Source organism: Bacillus rossius, chromosome 12 (assembly GCF_032445375.1).
Source record: "Bacillus rossius redtenbacheri isolate Brsri chromosome 12, Brsri_v3, whole genome shotgun sequence".
In the NCBI taxonomy this organism is placed as follows: domain Eukaryota; kingdom Metazoa; phylum Arthropoda; class Insecta; order Phasmatodea; family Bacillidae; genus Bacillus; species Bacillus rossius.
The window spans coordinates 3,357,273-3,374,829 of record NC_086339.1 but is presented as its reverse complement, the minus strand read 5'-3'; the positions used below and the strand labels follow the sequence as shown (position 1 = coordinate 3,374,829).

The 17,557-nt window shown below is 39.6% G+C and overlaps 2 protein-coding genes across 2 annotated transcripts in view; both read right to left on the bottom strand.

The window, feature by feature from the left end:
* Nucleotides 1-17,557, bottom strand: part of LOC134537381 (uncharacterized) — an 843,397-nt gene that overhangs the window by 88,952 nt on the left and 736,888 nt on the right. The gene's annotated exons all lie outside the window — the stretch shown is intronic.
* LOC134537376 (RISC-loading complex subunit TARBP2-like) lies at nt 2,336-11,948 on the bottom strand. The gene is made up of 6 exons (XM_063377734.1): nt 11,644-11,948; nt 8,453-8,597; nt 5,630-5,799; nt 4,470-4,534; nt 4,092-4,347; nt 2,336-2,854 (listed from the first exon to the last, which is right to left on the bottom strand). The coding sequence occupies exons 1-6, from the start codon at nt 11,774-11,776 to the stop codon at nt 2,676-2,678; spliced, it is 948 nt and encodes a 315-aa protein (XP_063233804.1). The 5' UTR covers nt 11,777-11,948; the 3' UTR covers nt 2,336-2,675.

Genomic DNA, 17,557 nt, shown 5'->3' with positions numbered 1-17,557 from the left:
AGAGGCATTTCACTTGACATATTTTTGAATTACAACCTTCAACAAAGATTTTTAAAAATGTGGTAAGGTCCCAAACTAATTATGCTTCACGCTTCTATTATAAAGACAGGGTAACTAAAAGTCATTAAAAATGTTCTCAACACAAAGCACTAGCATTAAGATATACACTATTAACAAGCAAGTGGTTTTTGAGTGATGGACTTACTTGACTTATGTGTTATGTAAAATAAATTTTCTTAGCAGCTTGCTGTCTGGTGCAACTCCATAAAAAATTGCACAAAAGCCAACCATACATTACCTTTTTAGTTAGAAGTTATATTCATGGAATTTGATAAAGTACTTGGGAATAAAAACAAAATTGTAAAAAAAAACATACCTATGTAACTTAGATCACACATTATTAAATTTGAGGTTAGAACACGTTATTTTATAAAAACTGTAGGTTTTATCACAAAAACTATTTTCTCAAGCATCCATCAGTAGAGACACGGAAATTTCGCGAATCGCGATATCGCGAAATAACACCGCAATTTACCTTAATTCGCGACAAAACACCGAAATCGCACAGCATCGAGAAATAAAACTGATAATAATGAATTAGACCACCCATGCAAGACATCGCGAAAAACAAGTAAACACGACGTTGACGGCACATCGCCATTTTTCTAAGTTTCAACATGGCCGCTTTGTAATGAAAGTAAATAATGATTTACAGTATTCCCGTCACGTAATCATTACAATTTGAAACGAAAGCAGTAATTGCAATCATAAACTAATTAAAAAGAGAAAAATGTACCTGAGCATCAACACAAAGTTAATAAAAAATACCGGCGATGTTTTCAACACAATATAGCTGCCATGATTTTCAACCCGCTGTATTTACACATTAATCTTGTAGAGAAATATAAAATTTTAATTCTTCCTTTCATGTTGAACAGTTAACAACCTCATGCTTTCAACTACGTTTGACTGGCTTGGCAACCTACTCGTTAGAGCTGTAGGTGTAGCAAACTGTATGTATTCGGTACTGACTGAGTAACGGGTGCGCCATCTAGTATCGAGTAACGAAACGTTACACACGGCTGGATTTCGTTACTCGCATTTTTCGTATGTTTTACGCATGCGCGCGCATATTCGATGAATTTACGTTACAAAGAACGATGTTTGTTTATTAAGTATAATATGGAAATTTGTCGTCCAAGTTTTTTACTGTTTATAAGAAAGTATTTTTTACAAATTAGAAATATGTATGTTTTTGTTATTTATTATCGCGTATTTTCACGTTTTTTGTTGTTTTTATCTTAAAAGAGATAATATAATAAAACCGCTCTAATGAGATTTAATTGTTTCTTGGTTAACAAAAACTGTTAATTATCAAATATTGTTAATTGTTTATATTCTATTTATTATTATTTACGTGACGTCATACTGTACGCGTACGCAATACGACTCGATTCGTTGCTGCAAAATAACATTGCATGTTATGCGGTATCAGAAGTAACGAGTAACGTAGCGACACGATAGTAACGAGTACTAATTGTTATAGTAACGAATACATACGGGTACACTTTTTTTCGTTACTTTTACACCTCTACTACTCGTAAACATGAACACATGGCACTACGCCGATTGATAAGCAAAATCAGTGACCTTTAACTGCCGTAACTACACTTCTCAGCAAATCCAATACGACCGCAGAGCAAGTGAATACGGCGTCAACGGGACAAAGAACAGCAGCAAGAAATATTAAAAGAATACTAAGTTGAGACATGCCGTGCCGAGGCAGCGCGCTAGGCGACACCGGGCCGTGCCGAGGCAGCGCGCTAGGCGGCACCGGGCCGTGCCGAGCTGTTTCAAGCCTACAATTTTTATTTGCCAATAGTGTTGACTTTAGAGTGCAGTATACGAGTATACGCCGTGCCACTATTATTTAGCCAAGCAAAACTTGTAGGTCATAAAACCATTCTCAAAAGTTAAAGTAAACATGAAAAACCAAAACAGCGAAATAAAACCGAAATTTGATTTTTTCAAAACGAAATTTAAGGAAAAATAAAACCATTTTTACGGGACTCTATCCATCAGTATTATTCTATTACTTTGTACAAATAAAAATACGTATTGATGAAAATATTAAATAATTATCTCCTTTTTGATCATGATTCACAGTTTCTTGTATATATTTTGCTGTTCTCAGTACATAGATATGATACAAAATTTTACAGTCTTAACATAAATAACATTACAAAAAATAATTGTAATACAATATTTACAAATGTAATGAGATTCTTTAATACCCAAGTGGTACGTAGATATACTATTAAATAAATATCCCCTATTTGATCACAATTCACACTTTATTGTAAATACTTTGCTGTTCTTAGTACATGGATAATTCACAATATTGCAGTTTAAAACATACATTTGACAAAACAAAAAAAAATCAGAATTCAATATTTACATCATGTAATAAAATTCCTTAATACCCAAGGGGTGCGCAGATATATTTAAATAAAATCAAAACTGCACGTAGTGAACAGAACATGCAACAGTTCAGTTCTTAAAATATTTCTTGCTGCACCATTATGCTTTCCTAACACGACAATTACGGGCAGTCACATTGCATGGTTTCAGGCATGACAATGGCGGGTATTAATACCTACAAAAGTGAATAGAACTTATGATTCAACTGCCTCGGGTTTTTTATCGCCATTCTCAATTTTAACGTTGCACTTTGACAGGTACTCTATGCCATCTTTAAGTGCCTTGAACATGGCATCTCGACGCGTCCATCCCCTGGCGCCGATGGTCCGAGACTCCACTCCGGTGTCAATGTTCAGAATGACACTCGATTTTTCTGCACACACACAAAAAAAAATTATTACAAAGCCCATATCTCCGGCATGCACCACACTTCATGCAACATTTATTACTGTTAAAGATGCACACTGAAATTTCATTATATATATATAAAATGAAATTTCAGTGTGCATCTTTAACAGTTTATATATATATATATATAAATAAATATAAATAAATTTAAACTACACTTTAATACATATGAAGTATCTTTCTGTAAGTGTCTCAATAAACAAAATGCCCGGTAAGGTAAAATATTACTGATCTAAAATTACTGTTCAGGCAATATAATCACTCACTGAAACGAGCGCCAAATTAATTTAGTTTTATCTACCGAAATCTTCCAATTAAGTAATACAATATTAAAAGGAAAATATTTCAAGAAAAATAATTAACTGTTAAGCAATTAACAACTAATTAATTAATTGTATCCAGAATTAATGATTGAGTTAAATAATATGAAAATTAAAAAAATTAATTAAATTAACTGGTGTTATCAAAAAAAAATTACACTTATTAAATTGTCTATTGACAAAATACAGTACAATTTCATTGCAACACCTTTACATATGGAAATATGTTGAAATTTTGTTATACAGTGGTGATACCAACGGTTACCCAAAAGTGATGCATAAAAATGAGGAATATCATTAAAATTATTTAAAAGCAGCATAAAATTACCACATAAAGGAGTACAGTGGTATTAAAAACCTGTAACAATTACTGCAAAAAAATGCATCTAGCTAGTGTCCTTCCGCATCCACTCCACGTGAATACCTCGGCCTGTATTTGGGTTTACACAGTACTTCAACGTGGTGTCATGATTGCTAGTCGACATCGGGAGTGAAAGGAATTATATTTAAGAGTGGAGAGAAAAGCTGAATAAATGTTGTATTAACAAAATGAATTTATTATATTAAGTGAAATGGCAACGTTTTCCCCACAAGTACAGGAATGTAACTTTGGTTAGTACAGTGCTACGAATAAATGTAGGTAGTCACAGTCGAGATCTAATCCTCAAGTAATTTACCGAGTCTTTTCGTGTATTGGTGAAAGGCGAGTTGTGTAAACATCGTGATCTTCCTAGCTGGAAATCCCAGCCATTGTGGCAAGAATCATTGGTTCCATGTGAATCTATTACCAAAATTTTCCTTTCCCAGTTTCCTGAAGACAGCCCCTTGAAGCACGAGTGTTTCCACGTGGACGGTTGGGTACGGAGCCCTAACGAAACGAACCTGGAAGCAAGGAATTGAAGCTCCTGGTGCCCAGGAAGGAGAACATCTTTCTGTCGCGCTCCTCGTACTTGGACAGATCTATGGCGTTTTCAGCTGCGTCGATGGCGTATTCCTTGGGAGTTTCTTCCTCGAAGAAGAAGGACCCGCCCAGGTCGTCCATCAGGGACCTGAACTCCTTCAGGACGTCGTCAAACTCCTCGTCAGACGCCAACTTCTTCCTCTTCGGCCTGGTGGCGTCACATTCGTCCGCATCGCACTGCAAATATTCGTAACATTTCACAAGCACTAGCTTAGACGAAGCAAATTAGCTTAAACCAGATTACCTTTTCTCAATAACTGTGAGCGGACTGTATTCTGAAAGTACGCAAAGTAACTTACTTGTATTTTTTCCCAAATTTTCTCGGCTGCAACATTTTTTGCTTCTTGCTTAGAACGTGCAGTGCCTGAAACAAAGCGCACACGCACAATGACACACACTGCACATCAACACTTCCAAACAAACGTAGTTAACATTCAGATGAAAGATCTAAGTCACAAGACTGCTTTTATCTGGTCCGATTGTAAATACTTCCATGATTCATGCACCATCAAAAGTTGGCACAAACAGACTATTGCCATCCAACAGCAGCCTACATTACAACAGGGCATGGGTGTAGCCAGCTTTTGTGGATGAGGGGTGCCAAAATACGCTATAAGAATAATTTATGATATGCCTGTTTCAGTGTTAAGGAGTGGAGGGGTGTAAACCACCACCCCTCCCACAAGTCAAGAAGACGTGGGGGAGCATTCCCTAACAATTATTTTTAACAAAATGATTATGCGTAAAAATGGATTTTTAGGCTATCCGCGGACATTTTAGTGCAATTTAAAAACCTGAAATTCTTGAATAAAAAGTGCCACTCATGAAAAGGTAGAGCCTTAAGGTGGGTTTACGATTGAAAATTAAGAATTAAGACTTAGTCGTGTACTTACCATATGACTCTATGTAAACTAGTGGAATGGTTTATGATTGTCGTGTGTGAATTTTGACAGGTCGTTTGCAAACCATATGATGACTTAAGACTTAACAGAAATGGTTATATTTTATATTTTTCGTTAAGACTTAAGGGAAGCGACCAATCACAACTAACCGGAACCTTGCAACCTGAGGTTTATGTCTTATTATTGGACCGAGCGAGGCAGTATTTTGGGTTCGAATTCGTATATTTGTCATTTGTAATCATCATCCATTTCGAAAAATAGATATCCCATTTGTCAATAACCTATTTCAAACCTGCTTCTCCGTTTCGAACAATGGCCGACCATGTGTTTTATGCTGTGATTGGTTAGAATTAACGACTTCTATGTCAATCATAAAATGGAAAATGTAGTTTTGACTTAATCGTGTGCTCGATCTTAAGTTATAATTGTTAAGGAAATCAATCGTAAACCCAGCTTTAAAGTACCACTGCTTATTAACATGTCCAAATCCACGGTTGGTTCTCCACGTCCGGCGGCCGACGACTGGGCCGCACTGAGCCGGTGAACACGGCACTCACCGACCGCCTGCATGTCGCTCCAGACGCAGCGCATGGTGAACTCCCTCATGTGGGGCGGGCCCTCCTCGCCCACCACCTCGTACTTGGGGACGGCCGACCGCCTCTTGGTCATGTACTCCAGCAGCTTGCCCACGAAGTTGGGTCTGACCGGCCGGTCCAGGCCCTGCACCCTGCGGCACGTCACGGCCGTGGCAACACCCGCTCGCGTAACTTCATGCCGGCGAAGAAAAACACTGTGTTTATCCACTTACGTAATGTCATGTTGGTAAAGAAAAAGACTGGTGGTGCTTTATAGAGGACTGTAGCTACATCCACTTACGTAATGTCATGTTGGCAAAGAAAAATACTGTGTTTTATAGAGAACAGTAGCTACATCCACTTACGTAACGTCATGTTGGCAAAGAAAAATACTGGTGGTGTTTTATAGGTAACTGTAGCTACATCCACTTACGTAATGTCATGTTGGCAAAGAAAAAGACATTGTTTTATAGAGCATTTATCACAGCGTCATACCCTATGCACCATTCACTAGTCCAGTTTTTTCCATGTTCAAAAAAATTTGCTGGTTTTACTCTGCAGTAGAACCTCCAGTCTTTGACGAGACAAATCAAAGTACAATAAACTCCCTATTATATGTGTTAATTTGGACCTACCGATGTCCGGATGAATGGAATCCTTTAAAAAAAAAACGCGGATTGCATTTCAAGTTTAAGGGCAACCCTCTTCAGTATAATTCTGAGCTCAAGTTAAGTTTTTGTGTACTTACTGTGTTTCAGCTTATTGGGATACAAAGAATACGGCCCTGTGTTGCCAGGAAGTTCTTCGTCTGCTGGAGATGCGGCAGCCATCCAGTTCTAACTCTCTCTCCTCCCATGGGTAATTTTTTTTACCCCTCGGGGGTATTGTGGGAAGACTGTCAGACCCTCAATATCATGAATAATTTACACCTGAGAGTAAAGAGGTCTAGACACTCATCGCAGGAGGTCAAGTTTTCTCTCGGACACCAGGTCTCAGGTTTGTCAGCATTTACCCTCGGTACAAGAACATTGTGAGCAATCAAAAACTAACTAGTTTTAAACGACCCTTTCACTTTGATAGCCTACATCACTATCAAGAGGTAGAAAACCATTTGTAATATCACAAAAGTACCTCAACAATGTTTTAAATGTTAACACATAAAAAAAAAAAAAATTATTTGGTTAGTAAATTCCTGCAGATAAGCCCCTATTGTCCAGAATTATCTCTGGATCATATCAAACCCAAGTATATGTGTCCGAGTTTTACACCCATACACCTACCATTTACTATGATCTCTAATTATGTTTGCTTAATAAGTTCAAATTAAGACAATAAGACACACCTTTTCAGTTTAAAGGTGAGACACAAACTATAAAAACCAAATGCAAAACATTTTTTATACATTAGATCTAATCACGAGGCCTGAAAATCTCCAATTGTACTGGGCATACACAAAGCGTTGTTCGCTGCCAAGTTGGAAACAAAATTACATACCAGCCTTTATCCATTACTTTCAAGCCAGCAGTTTATATTAAGGTGTTTTTAAGGATTCTTACTGAAATTTAGGACTTTTAGGGGCCCTTAATCAATTTAAGACAAATTAAGGACTTTTTAAAGATATTAAGGAGGCATACAAACCCTGGAGAAAGAAGTTTGTATGTCATTTTCATGACATTTAATGTCTGTTGCATTGTTGACACTGGTAATATTAAAGTGTCGGGACAGATGTTGAATGATATAAATGTCCAATGTTAAAGGGCTTATAGCATCAATTTGCCAACGTTACAAAAATACACACACACACTGCTTTATAACATGCTTTCACATACCTGCCAACCCTCCCGCTTTAGGCGGGAGACTCCCGATTTTCTACTCTTTCTCCCGCCCTCCCGATTTGTCATTAAAATCTCCCGTTTTTTGGTTCTGTTTCTCTTGAAGTTTTTAATGCAATAAATTTATAGATTTAATATGTTTGTACCATTATTCCGTACAATTGTATAGTAACTACGGTTCGTACCATAACGTGTAGTTATTTTAATAGCTTAAATGCCCACAGTTGTCTGCTAAAACTCTTGGTTAAGCGTACATCTAAGAAAGAAACGTAGTTATTGACGATAATTATGGGAGCTGTTTTGGTACACGTTCGTCATTGGTGTTTGTTAGCCAACCAGAAAAAGGTTTGTTTTCCAAAATGGCGTGTTTTGTCAACATTGTAAATTGTGTTTTCGGTGGTGTTTTGAAATAAAGACGGACTGGATTAATAATGAGTTTATGATACCACTGTTTACATTCGTGCCTAAATTCGCTTCGGTTTGTTGGTCGGCTATGTGTGAATTGTTTTTTCGTCCCCGAACAAATTCGCCTTTGTTCGCGTCTGTGCTCACAGAATAAGTGTAGAGGTAGCATTATAGTAGTCTTCGAATTTATTCAACGGTGTATTCATAAAAATATTATTTTGTGGAAGCAGTTGCGTGATGAGTATTTTGTACGCGTTTAGTTGTAGGCCTACTCCGCAATAGGGGTTTAATAGAAATGGCCTACAGTGAAGTATCTTGCTGTGTACAAGAAGACATTTAGTGACAAATTTCCGTGCATTTTGCAATCGAGGAAAGGTGAACATGCTGCATTTTGTTCTTTGTGTAGTGATTTTTCCATCAAAATAAACAAAATTTCACCACTACACACTCCCCCCCCCCTTATTAGTGGCAACAAACATTGTTTACACTCCACTAAAAAACCTCCCGCTTTTTGACTGGCCAAAGTTGGCAGGTATGCTTTCACAACAAGCTCAAACACTCTACATACTGTGGTTTCTGGACCACCACTTCAGGTGCTGTTGACACAGGCCCGTCTGACTCCGTTGACGTTGTGATGACGACCTTCAACTGCTTCAGCAATGCATTTGCAGCATTATGTTTGGCCGCCTTCTTCGAACAACCACTGCCAGTGGCTGAAACAACATGCACACAAATGCCAAGCTCAAAATGGCAGTTGGCTAGATACAGTTATGTTTTGGCTTACTCTTATAATTTTTATTTATATTTTGAGTTATATACTTAAATATCTTCAGAGTAGCTCAAGACTTTGGTCACTAACCAAACTTTCCAAAACATATAGAACAGACCCATTGTAAACAAAATTTATTTTATATCCCATACATCTGAAAATCAGCACTTAAAATTAACATTCGTCTAATAGGTACTAATAAGAAACACCAAAAATAATTTTATGGTGTTTCAAGGTATTTTAATTTGTAGCAACAATTAAGGTTTCTGAACTGAACATTTGAGTCAAGTTCAAAATATAATACCAGCCTTACTTGAAGTCGGAAATAAAGTAGGGGAAATGTATGGACGCCATGAAAGTTGGCCAATGATAAATTGTATTGCAGAACGAAGGCAATTTTTTTTTGGCTTAATTTTAATATCTACAAGAGAGATATTGACAGTAGACAAATATTGACATAAAGCCAAGTTGTTTTGAAAGGCTGTCATACGTTTTTGATATGTATGTACTTGTGTTTTATGTGCATTTTATTTGATGTTTTAAGTGAGAGGTGAGTTTTGTACGTTTCATTTTCGATGTTAGGTGAAATAGTTTATTAGGATAAAGCATCATAAAATGTAGTAGGTAATGTAAAAAAAGTTTCTATTTTTATAGGTTAGTTTTGCAGTCACTGAAGTGATAAAAACAAAGTTAAAGTTTTAGTGAGGTTAGATCAGCTAATATAAATATATAAATAAATAAATATATATCTATATATAGACACACACACACATACATCGAGATATGGTAGGGATATTGATGAAGTCGGGAACAAGGCTATACTGAAGTAATTACGACCTCTGCCTTCTTATATTGTTGAGAAAAGTCAATTAGTGTACGGAATATATTTTGGGTATCTTTTTCTATCATTAAATTATAAAATGTATCAAAAAAGGGTGGGATTCGTGTATAATACGACACAGTAGGAAATATCCAGCCGGTATCGTGTTCTATACTCGAATATGTAGGACTTTAGTATCGAATACGATACCTGAAAGTTTGTTTGATAGAAAAAACAATTTGTTTAAAACAAGCTTGTGAATTTTCCCCGCCCAAAACCCACTTATTCCCGCGCTAGTACCGTAACAATGTAGGGGTGGTAATGATAGGGCTGCAACTTGGTCCTGTAGTTCTCCACAAATCCTTAGGAATACAGCATAGGAAGGACAGGGATGTTTAATATCAGTATGTTACGGCCGAAGCTAAGACTTTTTCAGCCGTAACCGATTACCCACTCTAATTAGACTACTCTGTATTTGTTTATGATCTAAATACATTAAAAAACTGTTTTCAAGTACAATTTGTTCAGTTATAATTTGACTTTGTGGTTTATTTTTATTATATATGTAAATTCTGCTCGTGACATGGTCATAGAGCATAATATATATATATATTTTTAAATTAAATTAGTATTTCGTAACTTTGAAATGTAATCTCATTGGTTGCCATTTTTATGGTTTCGTGCATTGAGGAAGCAGCCGAGAAGCGACAGTGAAATGTTCCGGGAAATCCTTCTCCATTTCCGAGTCATCCTTGTCTGCTCGTCCCACCACCTCCACATCTATTTCCTTTCCTCGGACACCTACACTTTGCTCCTCTGTAAACCTGCCCTCCTTTTCAGCTTGGGCGTTTTTCAGGTTCTCGACTTCAAGTTTATTAAGTCTGTCTATTACTTTTCTATCTGTCCTATACTCTTCTAACCTTCTTAATACACCATTTTCTGTTTGCACAACCTGCTGTGATATTTCTTCCCTCCATTTCTTTCCCTTAGCTTCCTCCTCTTTCCACATCTCCCCTCCTTTAACTAACATCTCACAGAACATATTTCACAAACATTACCTCCCCTGGGTTACACCCGAATGCTCTTGACTCCCCCTCATCCTTCGCACATTCTGCATTTGACCTACCTTCCTTTGCTAGTCACACTTCTTGCAAACCCACTCTTCATTCTGAAGACCTTCTACCCACTCCTCAAACCTCCACAAGCAAAGTGAAACCTCTTGTGCGTGTATCACATTGGATGCCATTATCCTTCTTCCTCCACACTTTCCCTCAACCCTTACATATCACCCTCCCACACATCCCTAACCCAGTCACCCACTTACTTGTCACAGAGCTTTGACTTTCACGCACTTACACTCCTTATACCTGCCTACACTTCCCAAGTACGCGTACCCTGACAATCTCCACTCTACACTGATGCTTATAATAATAATAATAATAATAATAATAATAATACACCTGCAATTGGGCATCCGCCCGGTGGCAAGGAGTTCCCGCCCCCCAACTACCCTAACTCCTCCCCCCTCTGGAGCCTCCTTCGTAAGTCCTTCCCTCCTCCCACATCCATTGTCCACCCATTAAGCTCGTTCCACTCTCGCCCCGTCCTCACAAGGAATACCTGCCTTCCTCTCTCTGTCCGTCTTCATTCCCTCTGAATCTTCCACTCATGATCCCTCCTTCCTCGATACAGCCTTCTGTTCAACCTAGCTCCTAGCTCCCAGCTTTTCCCAGCCCCCCCCCCCCCTCCTCTACCCGAATTACTTTATGCATTCTCACTAGCCTTTCTCCTTTCCTCCTTTTTTCCAGCATGTCCCACCCCAGCTCCTTCATCATCACCGATGGTCTGTGTGTTTCCCCCGTCCTGCCTTCGCCTTCCCTTCTCCCCCACATATTCGTCACCCATCTCGCTGCCTTGTGCTGCACCCTCTCCAACTCCTCAATTTCTTTCTCCACAAAGGGGTCCCACACAGCCGCTTATTTAGTTTTAAAAAAATTTTAATTTCACTCCCCCGACATAGACACACATCTACACTCGCCGCCATGTTTGCAGGGAAACGTAGCAATTGTGGACAGGCCTTTTCCGTGACATTGTAGAACGGGCCTAAACTGTAATTTCTCAGAAACCAGTACAACAGAACAAATTACAGTCACCAGCCTACAATCAGTACCTGCTCGACCTTCCACTTCTACTTTCATTGTAAAGACATTTGAAGTGTCTGCACTTAACAAAGTATACTTAGGTGTAAGTCCCTTTTTGACATAAAACTCTTGAAGTACTGATATTGGCGATTTGTTACTCATTTTACGAACTTCTTTAAACAGATTTGAAAAATCAGCAAGACAATATTAAAAACAAACGTATATTAAACAATACTTCGAAAAGCCGGCAATAATTATACAATTATTTCAACAAAGATAATGCCAAAATGGAATACAGTGTTGCCAGGCATAGCACATAAAATTCGAATACAAACATCACAATATTCCAGTACTTTCGGGTACGAAAAATTCTTAGTTCGGGGATTATTTAGGAACATACACTATATATATATATATATATATATATATATATATATATATATATATATATATGAAAGCAAAAATTGCTATTTTCTTTCATGCAAATGTCATATGACACACTTTATCTCACAGCAAAAACTTTAATAGTTTCAAAGCCTAGGGGTAAGATTTTAAAATGTGGTGTTTTAGTTGGAATACCCTGGTTTGGTAAAGGGTAGGGTGGGAGGAGTTAGGAAAGATTAGGCCAATAAAATGATAAATGTATAATTTTAAGTTCAGGAAAAATGACGCCTCTGTTTTTATAATATGTGTATTTTAGCTACCCAGGCTAGTACCATAACCTGTCTCCCCCCCGACCCACCCATGAATTCCAGAGTGGCGACTCATGTCTGCATGCTCTAATCAATCAAAGATATCCAATTGCCAATGCAAATCCTCACCTGACAACCCAGGAGCCATGAGATAACCTCAGCCGGGGAGTTCCCGGTAACGATTGGGTCATACCGCACTACTGCTATACTTTTCATGGCACTAGATGTATTTCCAACATATTAGCCCATAAGCTACCGAGTTAACTGTCCCGGTCCGGATCACAGGTTCACCTCGGTAACTGGAGATCCGAAGGACCCGTCCCTCAGATATATGAAAGGTCTGGGCTCCGCAGAGCTTACAGCTTTTTATGGCCCAGTCACGATATTTTCCATGGCAGAAGCCCTGCCCCAGTTTACACTTGTTCTTGTGTGTACATGATACTGTAAGTCATGACACAGTCAGTGTGAGCATACACAACAGAGAGTTAAAAAAATCTGGTCATGCAGGACACTGTTCCATGTAGCCATCCCAATAATGAATGTTCATCGGACTGCATGGCAGCACAGACCCAGTGCTGCCCAGAAAAGAAAGTGCAACGAAGGGAAAAGGTTTCGAAGACAAGTAGAGTGTGACGTCCGTGAAAGATTGACTATAAACCTTGCGATAATCGGTTGAAGTTTTTGAAGTTATATTTTCTTTAGGCATGTTATGAGCAAATTATGAGAGTGAATTTTTACGATGTGCGTGCACCATGCAACAATATTTTCGAAGGATAAAAAAAGGCTATATAACCGGCATAGACACACGGGGAAAATCCTCGGCACTCGTGCGGGGAGCAATATTTCCACGCATAATGTGCAGGTGGAAAACAGAAGACAGAGGATGCGGTCTGGATCAAGAGTTTGACACACAGCCAGTCGCTCCTGGACACGCCCGAACAGTTCCGAGGTTCTCCGAAGTTCGCTAAAACTAAACGTTGCGGTGGATTTACCTGAAATGTTTTTTTTTTCCATTCAATATAGAATATCTGCTTTTAAATATAATACTTAGAGATTTATTTTAACTACCGGTTCATATCAATATGGAGTCCCGACCAGGGCCTCTAAGCCCGTGCTCCGTACCGCTAGTACCAGATCCCATTTTCGGAGTGCACCCCTAGCCCAGCGGGAATGAGTCAGACTCAAAGAAACTTAAGGGCACAGAACCCCGGGGGCTCGAACCCATAAAACAATTGAGGGACAGGACACTAAGACACAATTATAAATTCGTAGTGTGTCGTAGCCACTCCATGCGAGCACCGCATGCACGGAGCAGACAACGAACCTCATCAACAGTCACTGGCCTTAATTAAGGTGCACGTGACAATGATCAAGTCGGTTTAGGAGTAATCCCACTAAAACAATTCACAGTGAGACAATATGTTAATAAATTTACAGTCCTCAACTTGATGCACAATTCAAATAGTTAAATACTCTAAAACCATTGTTAAGCCTTAAGCACCCAATTACCAGGTGCTACCTTTTAATTGGGCACCTGGAACGTGTTTTTAGCTTATAATGGATTAAATTAAGTTAATATAAGTTTTTGGTGCCGATTCACAAAGAAGGTGAAAGTTTCCCTCCCTTGCGAGGCAGCCATGTTCGGCAGTCCCCAACCACTCTGTGCCGGGTCAAGACGTTGACGTCGACCCAAGTGTCGACCCAGCTCTCACAGCCCGTTATGCCACGCCAACGCCTTCTCCTGCCCTGTGTCGTGGGTGCGCCGAATAGTGCAGGGCGACTACGGCAGGGGGGGGGGGGGAAGACAGATTCGCGCATTCCAGGGGAATAAACGGTGAATACGTGGCGACTGGACACTGTGTTACAGCGAGGCAAATCATTGTAAATATTCATTAACATTATTTTATTTTAAATATTTAATTCTCTCATTTGAAGTGCTTATGTTTTATTCTTATCATGTTCACCGAGCGACTACGTCACACCCATCTGCGACACGTCAGGGGCGGCGCGGGACGCGAGGGAGGGGAAGGGATGAGCCGTCGCACGCCGCGCGAGGGGGAGTCAGTTGAGATCAGTCGCGTCGCTGAGGAGTCGTGCCTCGAGATGGTGAGTGAGGAGTCGTGCCTCGAGACGGTCAGTGGGCATCAGTCAGTTGTTGTCAGGCAGGCGCGAGGAGCGGTCGTGTCACGAGAGAGTCGTGCCTCGAGATGGATGCTGAGCTGTAAGCCAATCAGGAGTAAGTGCATCGCAACGCAGGCATAGGGGCAGCTAGGTGTGGGCTTCCTAATTATAGCTTGTTCTTTTATGTGGCAAGGAATAGTGGCCTCTACGGAGCATACATTTCTGGCGGGGCATTTAGGTCTACAGACAGTAGCCCGTGGCATAGTGTGTTCGTGTCGTGCCACCTTTCCGGGTGCCTCTGAACTACCGGGCATAGTACGGTGCAGGTTAGCCGGAGCGTCACGTGGAGTATCCGGTCAGTGGATAAACTCTCGCGTCGTCACGTGCCAACCAGACTGTCGCAGGCGGTGTGGGGACAGCCCCATGTAAAGGTCCTTGTATCAATAAATCGGGTGTTTGTCGCGGACTGGTGGATATTAATTCTACATCTTAGCTTGTCCCTTCCGGGCCACACTGGCCGAACTCCACTCTACCTAGTACAGCTGAGCAACCGAACGTCGAGTGACGAGGGGAGGGTGAGCAGAGCGGCGACGTGTGTCCGTGAGCAGCATTCAACTTTGTTCCACCGACCGTTCATTCTGTACTCGCTTAAATATCTAAACCTTTTTTACTTCATTACTGCTCACGTCGACTCGGCGTGTATTTCGCGGACCCGGGCTTATCTCGACCGTTTTCCTTAGTGGTTCCGCACCGTGTCGCGGACCGCGCAACTTACGGCACTGGCCGACTCCAGCCAACACGCTTTCGCTAAGACCGCCACGCATACGCCTGCCGGCTGCAACCTCAAGTAAGTGTAAAGTGTAATGTAGGATCACGCTCACTGAGCCCCCCACTAAGACAGTTAACTTTCGGTACTGGCCGTTCCAGAGCACTAGTTAACCGCGCCCCGCGAGACTGCCGTGGCATATTTACAGTGTTATGTCAGTGTAGTGTTTTGTTCTGTAATCAGTGTGTGTTAATGTAACTGTACAACGGCTCAGATGCCGCATAGCGCATTAGCATAGTTTTTGTAGCAGTTCTGTCGAGTACCACGTACCTATGTGTACCACCGGAGTAGTCCATTAATTAAACGTAAATTAACATAACTGGTGTCACTTACGATTATTTCGCACCACCCCGTCCTCCACACGGCCGAGCGGCCTCACAACCAAGCAGGGAGGTTCAGGTTAGATTTCAAGCCGCGTACCTGGCGGGCCACGCGGGAGGAGAGTACCCACGACCCATCACCAATGGCCTAGTGTCCCACAAGCCTGCCCCCCTCCCCCCAGATAACAGCAGCACGTAATGGCAAATATAAATATTTATTTCTTGTAAATATTAATGATATAAACTGTGTTTATAAACTTTTTGAAGTGTATTTATATAAGTGAGGTAAGGGTATACTTTTTTAGGCAAGTTATAAAAAAGTTTATAATGAATTTTTACATTGTTTGTGCAGTTTCAACAAAAATTGACAGGATAAAAATTACATATAAACTTTAAAATAATTTACTTTGGTTATTGATATTGAATACTAGTCTATATAATACAAAAAAAAACCTTTTTTTATTGGAAATATTAGTGATAGAAATTGTGTTCATAATGGTTTTTTTAAATTGAATTTATATAAGTGAGGTTATGTTCCCTTGTGTATAATGATGTAAGGTTAATTTTAAGTTATTATTGTACAAAACTAAAAAAACCCACAAATGATGACAGCACAAAAATACCGAACCATTTAATTAGAACCATTTAGTTAGTCCATTTTTCTTTGTTTTTCTTTGTTTGTTGACCATATTCCTGTTGTGGAGTATTGTGTGGTGCTTATATCCTGACAACTGTAATTTTCTGCTTAATTTGTGTTTTTGTCATTTGTGTTTTTTGTAGTTTTATTCTACAGACATACATGTGCATAGCAATGGTGTATGTCCAAAAGCTTACATAAAGTCATGCACACCCATTGCTCAAATCTTTCAAATATATTATCATTACAATGTATTGCGAAGAAATTTCCCTCCATTTATCGGTAAAATTTTTCAGATCATATGACTGAATGGTTTTCTAGTAGTGAAGTATTTTGTTTGGGAGTTATTCCGCTTGCAAGATCCGAGAGCAAAATCCCTGCCCTCAGAAAAAATTGGCAATTGGAGCTCGTAACCCTATCTAGTAGTTTCCATTGCATTAAGTTTCTATGCTATTGAAAATAAAATTCAGGTTCAGCAATCTAATTGTGAATATCGTTTTATCCTTTGCTGTGAAATATATAGGTTGATAGAACATGTGGCTATCCTATGTGGGTTGACAACCAAAATACAATTACCATAAACTTATTAGCAACATTCTTATAAAATATCTTTACTAGCCCTTTCATACCATTTGGAAAATACCAAAATATATTTTAGTATTAAAATTAAGCAATGCTACAGCAAAGAGAATTTAAAGATAAAACTTTAATTGTTACATTCTATGTTTGTACCGGGTATTTAATTGTGAAATATGGCTAGAAAATATCCTTGGCGATGGAAACACAGCGGATGATAAATAATCACACAAGCAGAATTACGCAACCACCATTCTTTTTTTAGTCTGAAATACATTCGTTCTCAGACAGGAAAAGACAAAGCGGCACCCGTGTCAAGTTATCGACCACAAAGTACGCGGTTCTGTAAACAAACATTGTTACCTCAAGACGTTACCAAGCAAGAGAAACTGTCACTCTGACCTGACAAGATGGTAGAAATAACTTAAGTCGATGGTACGCGCTGATAAATTATTGGCGTGTTTCAGCCATTGTTGTTCAGGTCAGTGAGCGGACTGGGAGTGGTCATCGTTGCTGGGTGCAAGGGAATGTCTGAGGTGAGGAAAAATGTCCTTCTGGTTGCATGAAAATCTATGATTTTGTTTCACCAACCTGATGTCTCCATAGGATCATCGGAGGCCATGATTGCTGAGGTGCCACACTCTTGTGGCCAGAGCCGATTGACTCGATCCAAAATCCTGAGAGCACCGAGTTAAAAAATCAAAGCGGTCCGCAGCCCAATTCAGTCCTAGGGGATTTGCTGTGCAACTAGTAGCGAAAAACTCTTTCAGA

What these genes read in the sequence shown, in the direction of transcription:
- LOC134537376 (XM_063377734.1), bottom strand. Translation starts at nt 11,776, where the DNA reads ATGAGTAACAAATCGCCAATATCAGTACTTCAAGAGTTTTATGTCAAA. An exon ending in GAGCGACATGCAGGCGGTCG is followed by an intron (nt 4,535 to 5,629) that starts GTGAGTGCCGTG and finishes GCTTTGTTTCAG; the next exon opens with GCACTGCACGTTCTAAGCAA. An exon ending in AAATTTGGGAAAAAATACAA is followed by an intron (nt 4,348 to 4,469) that starts GTAAGTTACTTT and finishes GAATATTTGCAG; the next exon opens with TGCGATGCGGACGAATGTGA.